General features: G+C 43.1%; 1 protein-coding gene across 2 annotated transcripts in view; it reads left to right on the forward strand.

Moving 5' to 3' along the window:
* cttnbp2nlb (CTTNBP2 N-terminal like b) overlaps positions 1-15,140 on the forward strand; it is a 61,852-nt gene that overhangs the window by 2,412 nt on the left and 44,300 nt on the right. Inside the window, exons 1-2 of one of the 2 annotated variants that reach the window (XM_078420896.1) lie at positions 5,344-5,423; positions 13,968-14,073. In XM_078420896.1, coding sequence (XP_078277022.1) covers positions 13,975-14,073 — 99 coding nt within the window. In that variant the 5' untranslated portion in view covers positions 5,344-5,423; positions 13,968-13,974. Of the gene's footprint in view, positions 1-5,343; positions 5,424-13,967; positions 14,074-15,140 lie in introns of those variants that run through there. The other variant, XM_078420895.1, reaches the window with a different exon arrangement.

Here is a 15,140-nt window from a genome sequence, read left to right on the forward strand (position 1 = left end):
ATAATTGAAAGCTGTTCATGGAGGTGTGGTTAAGGATACCCACGTGAGGAATTAGAATTACCCTAACCTATACTGTCATTCATCTTGTGCTAATAATCTTCTTGTGCCAGTATTGTGAGCAGTCTTGGGCCTCCTACCTGAGGAAGGATATTTTGGTGCTGGAGAGGGCCCAGAGGAGGTTTACGAGATTGATCCCAGGAATGAGTGGGTTAACAAATGATCAGTGTTTGATGGTATTTTTCACAAAATGCTGGAGTAACTCAGCAGGTCAGGCAGCATCTCAGGAGAGAAGGAATGGGCGACGTTTCGGGTCGAGACCCTTCTTCAGACTGATGTCAGGGGGACGGGACAAAGGAAGGATATAGGTGGAGACAGGAAGATAGAGGGAGATCTGGGAAGGGGGAGGGGAAGCGAGGGACAGAGGAACTATCTAAAGTTGGAGAAGTCGATAATAATAATAATAATAATACATTTTATTTATATAGCGCTTTTCATATACTCAAAGACGCTTTACAGAGATTTTGAGAACATAGGGGAAATGAATAAATAGATAAATAAGTAAATAAATAAATGAACAGAGAAAGGAGACAGAAGGTGAGGTGACCTTCAGTCGTTGAAGGCAGTACTGAACAGGTGAGACTTCAGCGATGTTTTGAATGTGGTGAGTGTGGGGGAGTCTCTAACGGTTTGGGGTAGTGAGTTCCATAGGGTGGGAGCAGCGATGGAGAAAGCCCTGTCCCCCCAGGATCTGAGTTTAGTCCGGATGTGGGGGGATAGGAGATTGGCAGCGGCAGAGCGGAGGGTGCAGGTGGGAGTGTACCTGTGGAGGAGGTCGATCAGGTAGGATGGGGCCAGGTTATGGAGGGCTTTGTAGGTTCATACCACTGGGCTGCAAGCTGCCCAGGCGAAATATGAGGTGCTGTTCCTCCAATTTCTGATGGGCCTCACTATGGCATTGGAGGAGGCCCATGACAGAAAGGTCAGACTGGGAATGGGAGGGGGAGTTGAAGTGCTCGGCCACCGGGAGATCAGATTGGTTAACGCGGACCGAGCGCAGGTGATGAGCGAAGCAATCGCCGAGCCTGCGTTTGGTTTCGCCAATGTAAATAAGTTGACATCTGGAGCAGCGGATGCAATAGACGAGGTTGGAGGCGGTGCAGGTGAACCTCTCTCACCTGGAAAGACTGTTTGGGTCCTTGGATGGAGTTGAGGGGGGAGGTGATGGTACTGGGTTAACATTTGATAAGTGTTTGACGGCACTGGACCTTTATTTGATGGAGTTGAAGGATGAGGGGGGGACTCATTGAAACTTACCGAATAGTGAACGGCCTGGATAGAGTGGATGTGGAGAGGATGTTTCCACTAGTGGGAGAGTCTAGGACCAGGGGTCATAGCCGCAGAATTAAAGGGCGTTTTTTAAAAAGGACATTCCTTCAGGAAGGAGTTGAGGAGGAATTTCTTTAGTCAGGGTGGTGAATCTGTGGAATTCATTGCCACAGGAGGCCAAGTCAATGGATATTTTTAAGGCAGAAATAGATAAATTCTTCACAAAAACCTGGTGTAACTCAACGGGACAGGCAGCATCACTGGAGAGAAAGAATGGGTGACGTTTCAGGTCGAAATCCCCCCCCCCCCCCCCCATTTTAGGGCACCATAAAGCTTGGGACACATGGCTTCACAGGTATTTGTAATTGCTCAGGTGTGTTTAATTGCCTCCTTAATGCAGGTATAAGAAAGCTCTCAGCACAGTCTTTCCTCCAGTCTTTCCATCATCTTTGGAAACTTTTATTGCTGTTTATCAACATGAGGACCAAAGTTGTGCCAATGAAAGTCAAAGAAGCCATTATGAGACTGAGAAACAAGAATATAACTATTAGAGACATCAGCCAAACCTTAGACTTACCAAAATCTACTGTTTGGTACATCATTAAGAAGAAAGAGAGCACTGGTGAGCTTACTAATCGCAAAGGGACTGGCAGGCCAAGGAAAACCTCCACAGCTGATTGCCATAATGATACTTTGTTTTTGAGTATTCCAATTATTGCATGTGGAAATTATCCAATGTTTTTAAAGGTAACCCAATATAAAATTCTAGTTAATAATTGCTGCTGTGTGAAGTATGAAACAAAGCATAGAGAGCACGGAATATTTTAAACTCTGCGAGTGCTAATTTTTGGAAATCATTTCATGGTGTTCTGAAGTGCATTTAAATCTAAACATACCAGTCATTTCTTGCCTCTCCCCAAGTCATTCAACGTAAACAGTCTGATGGAGCTAATAAAGACCTGTTTGTTGATGTGTAGTAAATTTATTCGCTCAGAATTGCTTTGTAAAATAATATGTTCATTATAAATAAATGCAAGGAAAAAAGGTCATTTTAGCTCTAAATGCACATTGCTAAAAAATTCTGGATGAATTGTGCCTTCCTATCATTGGCCTCCCAAAATGAACTTGCTCTTGTCAATTTGTCCCTTGAATAGCAAAACGTTGTGGAGATAGCACTGCAAATATGAATTAAACTCTGCTTAGAAATCTAGTGGTTGCAAAGCGTCTAGAACATTGAATACAGCACTTTATGGTTATGATGTGACAGATCCAGAAAGGGAATAAGTGGAACTGAACTCTCGCTACCACGGGTGACAAATAGTTTAGAGATACAACATGGAAACAGGCCCTTCAGTCATACAGCGTGGAATACCGACCTACATGTCCCAGCTACACCATTCCCACCTGCCTGCGTTTGGCCCATATCCCACCAAACCTGTCTTATCCATATACCTGCCCAACTGATTCTTAAATGTATGGATAGTCGACTACCCCCTCTGGCAGCTCATCCCATACACCCACCCCCCTTTGTGTGAAAGGGTCCAACAAATTCATACCAGGTTCACACACTAGTTTTACACATTTAATTTTCAGACACATTCCCTGTTTTTTAGCAATGCCCACTAATTTACTGTGATACCATTATCAGATTTTTTTTTTACAAAGATACAGTGTGGAAAGAGGCCCTTTGGCCCACCAAGTCTGTGACGACCGCCAATCACCCATACACTAATTCTATCCTACACACTCGGGTCAATTTTACAGAAGCCAATTAACCAACAAACCTGCAAATCTTTGGGATGAGGGAGGAAACCAGAGCACCCGGAGGAAACCCACACGGTCACAGGGAGAAAGTGCAGGCTCCACACAGATGCCACCCGGAGTCAGGATCGAACCAGAATCTCAGGAGCTGTGCGGCAGCAGCTCTACCAGCTGTGCCTTTGTGTCCACCTATAGTTCCTAGAGATATGTTAAATCATGTTTTTAATATTTTATTTCTTCTCCACAGACCCAATCATATTATTCTCTATTTCATTTTCTGTGAATAATATGCTAGATTTATTTCTCCTTTTCTCGATTCCGGTTGTAATTTTCCAAGTCAATGTCAGTTTGCTTTTCCAACCAAATGTAATTCCAAAATAACTGGCTGGCAACTGAAGAAAGTAAACAACTTGTAGCGAATGCCACAGGAATTCAAGCAAATTCTAGGCCATCATTGCCTGTGATTGGTTTCCAATTGCTATCTAGTTTATCAAGGTACAGTGAAAAGTTTTTTTGTTGCTTGCTATCCAGTCAGCGAAAAGATTACATGCGTGATTACAATCGTGCCATCCATTGTGTACAGATACAGACAAAGTGAATAATGTTTAGTGCATTATAAAGTCCGATTGAAGATAGTCAGAGGGTCTCCAATGAGGTAGATGTTGGGTCAGGACCACTCTCTGGTTGGTGATAAGATGTTTCAGTTGCTTGATAACAGCTGGGAAGAAACTTCCTGAAACTGGAGATATGCATTTTTGCACTTCTGTACCTCTTGTCTGATGGGAGAGGGGGTGAGACTCATCCTTTGTAAAGCTGGTGGCCTCGCCGAGGCAGCATGAAGAGTAGATGGAACCTAGCTGGAAGCCAGAATGATCAATGGCCTGACATAAACCCTGAGACACATGCAACTGCAGAAGCTGGAAACTTGAGTGAAACATAAAGTGCTGGAGTAACTCAGTGGGTCAGGCAGCATCTGTGGAGGGCATGGATAAGTGATATATCAGGTCGGGACCCTTCTTGAGACTAATATAAACTTTATTATGCATGCCTTTTTAATTGTAGTGCATTGCTAAATGACTTAGTAATGCTCAAGTTTAGAGGATCATGATAACATTATCAAATTTACAAGTTTGGCATGTAGTGTTTTTTTGGTAATCTATTTGGCCATTTTGATGCATTTCCATTTTGATGCATATGGAAACCACCCAGGCTGCAAGTGGAATGTTGGTAGGGTCTATATTTGCATGATGCTTTAGTAAAAAAGCAAGCTACTGGAGGAACTTGGCAGGCTAAGATGCATCTGTGCAGGAAAACGGAAACGGGCGGATAACATTTCGGGTCAGAACTCTTCTTCAAACTTGAGATTGCAGCACCTGCAGCCTTTTGTATCTCAATGGAATTATACTTAACTCTTTTCCAGTTCTGTTTTGGAGGATTTGTCCACTAAATACTTCCACCTTGATTTGTTTATTGAAAGGCTTTTTCATGTTGGTTAATATCTGGAGAGAAATTTTATTTGGCATAAAGACTTATGAAGACGTACCTAAGTTTCGTTGGTCTAAATTAATATGTAGCGTGCAAGAGTAATTTATAAGAATATCGATATAATCCTAATTCTCTGTGACAGATTACTTCATACAAATGTTTGGATGTTTAATATATGTGGGCTGTTTACTCCAATCTTTCGTACACTATTCATAAGTTGAAGATAGACACAAAAAGCTAGAGAAACTTAGTGGGTCAGACAGCATCTCTGGAGAAAAGGAATAGGTAACCTTTTGGGTCTGAAGAAGGGTCTCGACCCAAAATGTCACCTATTCCTTTTCTCCAGAGATGCTGTCTGACCCACTGAGTTACTCCAGCTTTTTGTGTCTATCTTCAGCTTTTTGTGTCTGTCTTCGGTTTAAACCTGCATCTGCAGTTCCTTCCTATACTATTCATAAGTTGTCTTGTTAGTTTAATTCAAAGCACAAAATGTGTATCAGTAGATTTTATTTGGGAAACTTTGTGCGCTTTCCTATTTAGAAATATTCTGTTGTTATTTTGCTTGATCTTCCTTAATTGTAGTACCTTGTTCCCTTTCTCAAAAAAGCCTTTTACTTTCGGGGGAAGGAGGTTGGCTGTTGAGGGGGGAGGAGGGGGGGTGAAAAGCTTTTTAAAGCATCCTCTTCATTATATCTTGAAGTTAACCAGGAAAGAAATTATATATAATTTCTATATAATATCAAAGATAGACACAAAAAGCTGGAGTAACTCAGCGGGTCAGACAGCATCTCTGGAGAAAAGGAATAGGTGACGTTTCTGGTCGAGATCCTGCAGACCTGAAGTGAATTTTGGTTAGTATAAATTTTAAAGGTCGACATTTGGTGTGTCACAGTATAATGGTTTTGTTACACGTATGATTTGGTCTTGTTTTGGAAATGAATAGAAATTTTAGGTGAAGGTTATAATAACCTTTATACGGCAAATGGTTTAAATTCAGACTTTATGTTCCAGTTTTTGTTTTGGGCATAATTTGCAGAATTAGGCTATTGGATTCGGATTGAACATGCCTTAATTAACTTGTCACTTCCATTAAATTTACTTGAAGCAGAAGAAATTTAAATCTGGAAAGCAATAAACTACACTTTATTATGCAGCAGACAAAGAGCTGCTGTGTTACTGAGGAACAGCTGCATCAAGGTCACAAAAGATCAGATGTGACAGGAAGTCAGAGAGAGGAACAATGGTCTACAATGAAGGACTTAACCATTCTGTTGTTTTCAAGCCGAGCGACTTTCAGCTACCAATTCCGTCCGGAGAGTAACATGCACTGGTTAGATAATTATTCGCATTTTCCACTTTCTTTAAAAACATACTTGACTGTTCCGGACAGGAAACATTATTTTACATCATGAAGAAATGAATATTTTAGGGCAGGGGATGACTACTGTATATATTTATTCCAGTGAATTACTTGCAGTTTGTCTGCTAGATATTTTTAACCGTTCTCACTATAATTTGAAACCTTTACAGGGACTAAAACTATAGATAGGGGTTATGGGGAGAAGGCAGGAGAATGGGGTTAGGAGGGATAGATAGATCAGCCATAATCCCTGAATGGTGGAGTAGACCTGATGGGCCGAATGGCCTAATTCTGCTCCTATCACTTATGACATGTCCTGATCACTATGGAACACCATAGTCAGTCTGAAGCAGTGTCTCGACCCAAAGCATCACCTATTATTTTTCTCCAGAGATGCTGTCTGGCCCGCTGAGTTACTCCAGCATTTTGTGACTTGTGTTCAGTTTAAACCAGCATTTGCAGTTCCTTCCTACACAATATAGATCCACTTTTCCTTACTGAAGTGAAAGTGTGTCATTTGGCCCCTTTCTGGTTGGGCACCTTGTTTATAGCAGCTTTTTATTCAGGAAACCAATTAAGTCAAAGCCCATGAAAATAAGAGTCAATGAAACATTTGTTGAGGTGGCCTATTCTCTGTTGGGAAATAAATATAGGCAACTGGTCCCCGATATTTGCAGTTCATTAAGTTCCTAAATTGTGTGCAGAAGCCCAGTAATACCATGGTGATAGAGGGAGTATTTAGAAAAGGGAACAGGACAACAGACTTCTGTCACTACACTATCCTCTCCATCCACTTCCTGTGCATACAAATAGGAAACTCTTCAAAATGTATCTGCTCTGTGCACAATTAATTCCTTGTTACAAATGCAAACATTCGCAGTTTTCGAACTGCTCTATATTTTAAAGAAAATCTGTAATCTGGTGTTTATATTTAAAAGTTTAAATCAGCAATTTGTGCTCTAGCAATTCAGTAAGACATGTCTTGCCTTTTGAGTTGCGTAAGTGTTTCGCGCTTGTATGAATCCCTCTACCTCATTTTTCATACCACTTACAAGGTTATTGCTCTTTTTCTAGCCCATGAGATTCTAGGTATGCATGAAGGTTCCGATGGACTTCCCTTCTCACCACCAACCAATTATGTTTTCGGTACTAGTTTGAAAGTTTAGTTTAGTTTAGAGATCCAGCGCGGAAACAGGCCCTTCGGCCCACCGAGTCCACACTGACCAGCGATCCCCGCACACAAACACTAACCCACACGCAAGAGGGGCAATTTACAATTTTATCAAGCCAATTTTAGTTTAGAGATACGGCGCGGAAACAGGCCCTTCGGCCCACCGGGTTCGCGCCGACCAGCGATCCCCGCACATTAACACTATCCTACACCCACGAGGGACAATTTTATAAAAACATTTACCAAGCCAATTAACCTACAAACCTGTATGTCTTTGGAGTGTGTGAGAAACCTAAGATCTTGGAGATAGCACACGCAGGGAGAACGTACAAGCTCCGTACAGCCAGCACCTGTAGTCAGGATCGAACCCAGGTCTCTGGCGCTGTAAGGCAGTATCTCTACCGCTGTGCCACCATGTAGCCCTGGTGGTTCAGTTCTGGTGATTAGGCACATTGCTAATTGATTCTGACTGCTCAAGAAAGCAGCTGATAAGAATCCACCGTTTCCCTTCCCTGCGTGATCTTAACGTCATTACATGTAAACCTCTACCTAATTTTGGACAAAGGAGTTCTTCAGAACAAACCTTTCTAAGCTGGTGCAGAAATGTCCAACTGAATGGACGTTGCCCAGATCTATACTGAACTGAGATGGATAGAACCTCAGCGTTTAGCAACATCTAGTCTTTTACAGAATCTGCAGAAATCTTGAATCTTGAATAACTTTATTATCATTCGGTACAAATACCGAACGAAATTACAGCAGTCACAAAACACAACAAGAAAAGAAAAAAGTACACAGGACACACGACCCCAACACAAACATCCATCACAGTGAGTCCAAACACCCCCTCACTGTGATGGAAGGCAACAAAACTTCCCCTCTCTCTTCCCCCCACGCCCACGGACAGGCAGCTCGACCCCTAACGAGGCGACCGACACGCACAGCCCCCGCAAGGGGATGGAAGGCCCCGCGGCCGAGCCGCGCCAGGCACTGAAACGTCCCGCGGCCGAGCCACGCCGGCGATGTTAAGTCCAGCGGCTGAGCCGCGCCGGGCGATGGAAGGCCCCACGGCCGAGCCGCACCGGGCACCGCCCAGTCCCGCGGCCGAGCCGCACCGGCGATGTTAAGTCCAGCGGCCGAGCCGCGCCGGGCGATGGAAGGCCCCGCGGCCGAGCCGCACCGAGCGCTGAGACGTCCCACGGCCGTACTGGGCGATGGAAGGCACTGTTAGGTCCCGCTTGATATGGCCACAGAAATGTAGTCATTTGATTGAGATCATGGTAGATACATTTTTAAATCCTTTTGTAGCTATTAAAATGGGTTGTGTTCAAAAATACATTTCCCAGATGAAATGCAGTAGGACCCAAGTACATGTGGCAGTGCAAGAGTATGGGGTGTACCAATATTGAGAGCACCTCTTACTTGATGGTCATGTTCTTTCTGGTAATCATCTCCTCTGGGATATACACTTGCTACCAAACTCTGTAAAGCAGGGAAACTCTGAAAGGGGGAAATATTTTAATAGGAATCTGAGGGATACTTTTTTCTCACAAGGGTGGTGGATGTTTGGAACAAGCTGCCAGAGGAGGTAGTTGAGGCAGGTACTATTGCAACAATTAGAAACAATTAAACAGGTACATGGATAGGACAGGCTTAGAGGGATATATGGGACATGCAGACAGGTGGGACTAGTGTAGATAGGACATGTTGATCGATGTGGGCAGTAGGCTGAAGGGCCTGTTTCCATGCTATATGACTCCACGACTTTTAATTTGCTTTAGTTTAGAAATACAGCACATAAACTAGCCTTTTTGCCCTCCACGTCCGCACTGACCAGCGATCCCAACACACTTACACTATCCTACACACACTAGGGACAATTAGCACTTGTACCAAGCCAATTAACCTACAAACTTGTACGTCTTTGGAGTGTGGGAGGAAACCAAAGATCTCGGAGAAAACCCACGCAGGTCACGGGGAGAACGTACAAACTCCGGACAGGCAGCACCTGTAGTCATGATCAAACCTGGGTCCCCGGCGCTAAGGCAGCAATGGGACCAGCACCAATCCCTGAGGCACGCGACTAATCACAAGCCTCCAGTCCACAAAACACTCTTCCACCACCACCATCTGCTTCCTATCATGAAGCAAACTCTGTATCCAGTTGGCTAATGCTCCCTGGATTCCATACAATTTAACCTTTCTGAACAGCCTACAATGTAGAACCTGATCAAAGGCTTAGTGAAATGCAAATAGTCCACTGCCCTGTCCTCGTCAACCTTCTTGGTTACTTCTTTAAAGAACTTTCAATCAAATTCATAATTGTGTGATCTCCCACAAACAAAACCATGCTGACTATAATTATTTGCTTAAAAGTGCTGACTCCCATTCACTAACCATGAAACAAGTCCCACAAAATAAGCCAGTGTAATTGCACAAATTTCCAGTTGATTTAACCCATGTTGTTTCTGCAAATGCCCAAAGTAATGCAATTGAAATTAGCTATATATTTAAACATGACATTAACTTGCAGAACTGTAGCATTTAGCCACAAAACATTTGTATGTTAGAACTGTTTTCATTTTAGTTTTCGAGATACAGCCCTTTCATTTTAGTTTTCGAGTAACAGGCCCTTTGCCCCACCAAGTCCAGCGATTCCTACACACACACACTAAGGACAATTCACAATTTTACCAAGCCAATTAACCTACAAACCTGTACGTCTTTGGAGTGTCGAAGGAAACCGGAGCACCCAGAGAAAACCCACGCAGTCACAGGGAGAACATACAAACTCCGTACAGACAGCACCTTTAATCAAGATTGACCCCGGGTCTCCAGCGCTGTAAGGCAGCAACCGTACCTCTGTGCCACCTCGCCGCTCCTCTGTGACACTGTGTCTCCCAAAATCGAGATGTCTCCTCAAACACCTGAGCTTCAGTTATGTTCTGCTACAGAAATTTGGAGTGTTATAACTGACAAATTCCAAGTATTATTTTTGTGATACATCATTGGATTTACTTTGATCTCTTCAAATTTACAATGTATAATGATAGTGCACCCCCAAACAGTCTTTCCAGATGAGGCAGAGGTTCACCTGCACCTCCTCCATCCTCATCTATTGTATCCGCCGTTCCAGATGTCTACTTCTTTACTTCGGCGAGACCAAACGCAGGCTCGGCGATCGTTTCGCTCAACGCCTTCGCTCAGTCCGCCTTAACCAACCTGATCTCCCGGTGGCTCAGCACTTCAACTCCCCCTCCCACTCCCAGTCTGACCTTTCTGTCATGGGCCTCCTCCATTGTCGTAGTGAGCTCCAGTGCAAATTGGAGGAACAGCATCTCATATTTCGCTTAGGCAGTTTATACCCCAGCGGTATGAACATTGTCTTCTCTAAATTCAGATTGTCCCTCTGTCCCTCTCTTTCCCCTCCCCCTTCCCAGTTCTCCCACTGTCTTCCTGTCTCCTACTACATCCTATCTTTGTCCCGCCCCCTCCCCTGACATCAGACTGAAGAAAGGTCTTGACCCGAAACGTCACCCATTCCTTCTCTCCTGAGATGCTGCCTGACTCGCTGAGTTACTCCAGCATTTTGTGTCTACCTATGATAGTGCATATTGTAAGATTAGGACCAACATTTGTATATGTGCATATTGCCTGTTAAACTTTAAACCAGAACAGTTCCTGATATTTCATCTGAAAATCGCCACCTGTAACGCCACCGAATTCTTTATTCTTTGAGGAGCCGGCCTGGGAAATGTACTTGACTCTTATGACCTTTAAACTTGAGTGAGGCTGCTGTCTATTCATGTAAAACCATACTTTAACTCCTGGACAGCCTATAAGAAAGAGTAGAGGAATCTGCAGGTAGATTTATGCACATAATTTAGAGACATGACAAGTTTTCTGAAGTAGGTGAGTTGTATGGAGAGTGGAGAAATACTTAACGAGAAAATTTACTCTTGACCTGAAAGGAGTAAGAATGTTAACGTGATATTTCAACTTGACTGGCCTTTGTAAACAGATGGCTTTTTAAAAACGCAATTAATATGTATATTTGCAGAAGCACGTTAGCCAAACCTTTGTTGCTTTCACTTTAATTTTTGCATCCACTTTGTTTTTTGCATCAAGATTGAGGTAGAGAACCGCACCGTTGAGAATCTGCGTTACAAATCTCGGTTGCCTGATGCTAATATGTTAAATTGCACCATCAGAATTCTTGTTGGGTACAAATCTGAAATTTGATAGGAGTTGAGTGTGGAGCATGTCCACCTAAAACCTTCATCCATTATTCATGAGATGGGTTCCAAAGTGAAATTCAATCCACACAAAATGTGTAGAAAGGAACTGCAGAGGCTGGTTTATACCGAAGATAGACGCAAAGTGCTGGTGTAACTCAGCTGGTCAGACAGCATGAAAGGTGTGACTCAGGAGAAAAAGGGTGGGCGACTCGCCTGAAGTGGGGACCCGAGCCAAAACCTCACCCATCCTTTTTCTCCAGAAATTCTGCCTGACCCGCTGAGTTTACTCGAGTTCTTTGATTCTATCTTCAATCCATACAATGCAGAGTATGCATTAATTCTGTGCACAAATTCCTTGATGTTTCAACTAAACAGAGTTCCCTCCCCCACCCAAGTTGCCGTACTAGTTTATAAGAAAATAACTGCAGATGCTGGTACAAATCGATTTATTCACAAAATGCTGGAGTAACTCAGCAGGTCAGGCAGCATCTCGGGAGAGAAGGAATGGGTGACGTTTCGGGTCGAGACCCTTCTTCAGACTGATCAGTCTGAAGAAGGGTCTCGACCCGAAACGTCACCCATTCCTTCTCTCCCGAGATGCTGCCTGACCTGCTGAGTTACTCCAGCATTTTGTGAATAAATGCCGTACTAGTTTCACTGTTGACCTGCTTCGCTTCACTCTTTGTATCCACTCGTTATCACCTTCTCCGCAGCCAACAATGGACCATTGTGGGCTCCACCTTTCTTTGAACATCTTTGCTGACTTTGATTTGTTCTTTTCACACCTTTCATTCATTTGTTCTTTGTACCTTTCCATATCTCTAGTTTCCCTCTCTCCTGCCTCAGTCTGAAGAAGAGTCTCAACCCGAAACGCCACCTATTCTTTTTCTCCAGAGATGCTGCCTGACCCGCTGAGTTACTCCAGCATTCTGTGTCTGTCTCTCCAACACCAGCCGTCCCTTCCTTCCCATTGCTGACTTCCAGGGGCTGATCAGCGGGTCAGATATGCTGCCTGTGGCCAGGGCTCTGAACCTCCAGTCCAGCCAGAGTCGGCAGATCCGTTCCCATTGCAGACTTTGCCGGCCGGTCTCTCAGCCCCTCCCAGGCCGTGACCTCTGTAGGTCCGGCAAAACGTAAAATCCGGCAAGTTCTCTAGAAGCAAGGATGCCGGAAAATCAGTGGTGGACCTGTCGTAAAGACAAATAGGTAAAAATAGGTGTTCAGAATGGAATTTGCTTTTAAAGGTTGTTGAAAAGCAAGAATACCTATTTCAATGTTGCGAAGGTAGACACAAAATGCTGGAGTTACTCAGCGGGTCAGGCAGCATCTCAGGAGGGAAGGAATGGGTGACGTTTCGGGTCGAGACCCTTCTTCAGACTGATGTCAGGGGAGGGGGCGGGACAAAGATAGGATGTAGTGGGAGACAGTAAGACTAGTGGGAGAACTGGGAATGGGGAGGTGATAGAGAGAGGCAGGGGAACTATCTGAAGTTGGAGAAGTCAATGTTCATACCGCAGGGGTGTAAACTGCCCAAGCGAAATATGAGATGCTGTTCATCCAATTTGCGGTGGGCCTCACTATGACAATGAAGGAGGCCCAGGACAGAAAGGTCAGAGTGGGAGGTTTGTAGTTATTTTCCTCCACTCAATGCTGCATAGGTTTATTGCTTGTATCAGTGGCAGTCTTCTTGCATGCAATACAGAACAATTTTCCAGACCCTGTGTGAAACAGGGTGTAAGATATGCTCAACATAAAGGTCAGGACTGTATGGAGCCCTCGTTCTTTAGTAACCCCTTTCACCATGGACATGTTTTCTGTGCCAATACTGCACAATGTTGAACAGAAAAGCCTTGTTGCTGTGATTTGGTAACTGGAAAGGGTTTGTCCAATTTTTTATTTTTTTTCTTAATATTCATCTTCAGAGCACAGAAGAAAAATCTGAAATGAAGAAGCACAATGCTGGAAATACTCCACAGATCAGGGAGCATCATTAGAGAGAAACAAACGTTGACATTGTCTCTAATATGAGAGACATTTACAAATGAAAATCCAATAAAATGGCGATGAAGGATAAGCATTGAATTTTTTATATGATAACATTGTTAAAATAATTACAATGTGGCACAGTGGTAGAGTTGTTGCCTTTCAGCGCCAGAGACCTGGGTTTGATCCTGACTACGGGTGCTGTCCGTACGGAGTTTGTACATTCTCCCTGTTGGTTTTCTCCAAGTGCTCCAGTTTCCCCTCACATTCTAAAGATTTGCAGGTGAATTAAATTCTGTAAATTGTCCCTGGTGTCTGGAATAGAACTAGTGTACGGGTGAATGTTGGTCGGAACGGACTCAGTGGGTCAACGGGCCTGTTCCCATGGTGTATCGCTAAACTAAACTACATTTAAAGACATTTCTGGACTAATAAGGTTGAAGTCTAAAGATGGCATAGTTTAAAGGTGGGGTTTTTGCATGTCAAAAACTATTAAAATGAAATAAACATTTATATATTGGACCCACCTTCATTGATTCATCCTTTATAGAATTATCTGTACATCGCAGGATATTTCTTAAACCTTGCATCAAGTACAAAGGGAGAAAAGGCAAGGCTAACAACAATAATCTTTCTTTCATAGAGCCAACATGAACCTAGAAAATCTCAGCAAGTCCGAGCTACTCATGTTCTTCAGCGTGCTTGAGGGGGAACTTGAAGCAAGGGATATGGTGATAGAAGCACTGCAAGTAAGTATTGCCAAATAAATGTTGCCTTTTGCTGCTTGTTTATTTTCCCCATGACTGTAGTTTTAACGTTATTCCCTTTATCATGTATCTATACGCTGTGGATGGATTGTTTGTAGTCATGTATTGTCTTTCCACTGACTGATTAGCATGCAACAAAGCTTTTGTACAGGTGACAATAAACTACATTTACTGACTATTGTAATCAATTGTTTTGCTTTGAAGTGCCAATGAAAATGTATTTAGAGAAAACGTGTATCATCTCTTTTTAGTTTAGTTCATTGTCACTTGTTCCGAGGTACAGTGAAAAGCTCTTGTCTTTATGGTGCTGTAGCTATGGTGATTCTGTTAACAGTATTGATTGTTAAACCTTTGGCAAAGATTATTAATATGTCGCCACTTGTTATTTCTCTATTCCAATATAGCAGAGCTGTTAGCTTTGCTGAATCACTGGTCTGCTTTAGGCGGGTAGTTGAAGTGCTGCCAGTAGGTAAATATGTAGTACAAACTGGAAATAAATTCACCAGGTCAGGTAGCATATGTGGAGATAGAAATAGAATTTCAGGCCAATGATCTGTCATCTGCATTCGGCACAATTTAGGTTCCGGAGGGGTGGAGGGAAAAGGGACAGAGGGTCTATAAGGGACAGCCCCATATAGTGAATTTTCTCCTTCTAACCTGTCAAGTGTCTCTGTTTCTATATCTTATTTATTTATGATACCTTTGTAATTCATATCTTTGACTCAACTTTGGTTCACTCTTTTTTTCGCTCATTGTCTGATTTATTATTAGTTTGCTCAATTGAAGGTTTGCTAAGTTAAAATTGCCGTAGGAAATGTGTAAAATTGAACTTCTTGTGTTCCCTCTCTCTCTGTCCCTCACCCACCCTACGTGCTACTAGTTTCACTGTTTTTATCCACTCATTATCACCTTTTCCACAGCCACCAATGGACCATTGTGGGCTCCACCTTTCCTTGACCATCGTCGCTGGCGTTGATTTATTCTTTTCACACCTTTTATTCATTTGTTCTTTGCACCTTTCACATTTTTAATTTGTGACCACATTCCAT

This window comes from Rhinoraja longicauda, chromosome 24 (assembly GCF_053455715.1).
Source record: "Rhinoraja longicauda isolate Sanriku21f chromosome 24, sRhiLon1.1, whole genome shotgun sequence".
Classification (NCBI taxonomy): domain Eukaryota; kingdom Metazoa; phylum Chordata; class Chondrichthyes; order Rajiformes; family Arhynchobatidae; genus Rhinoraja; species Rhinoraja longicauda.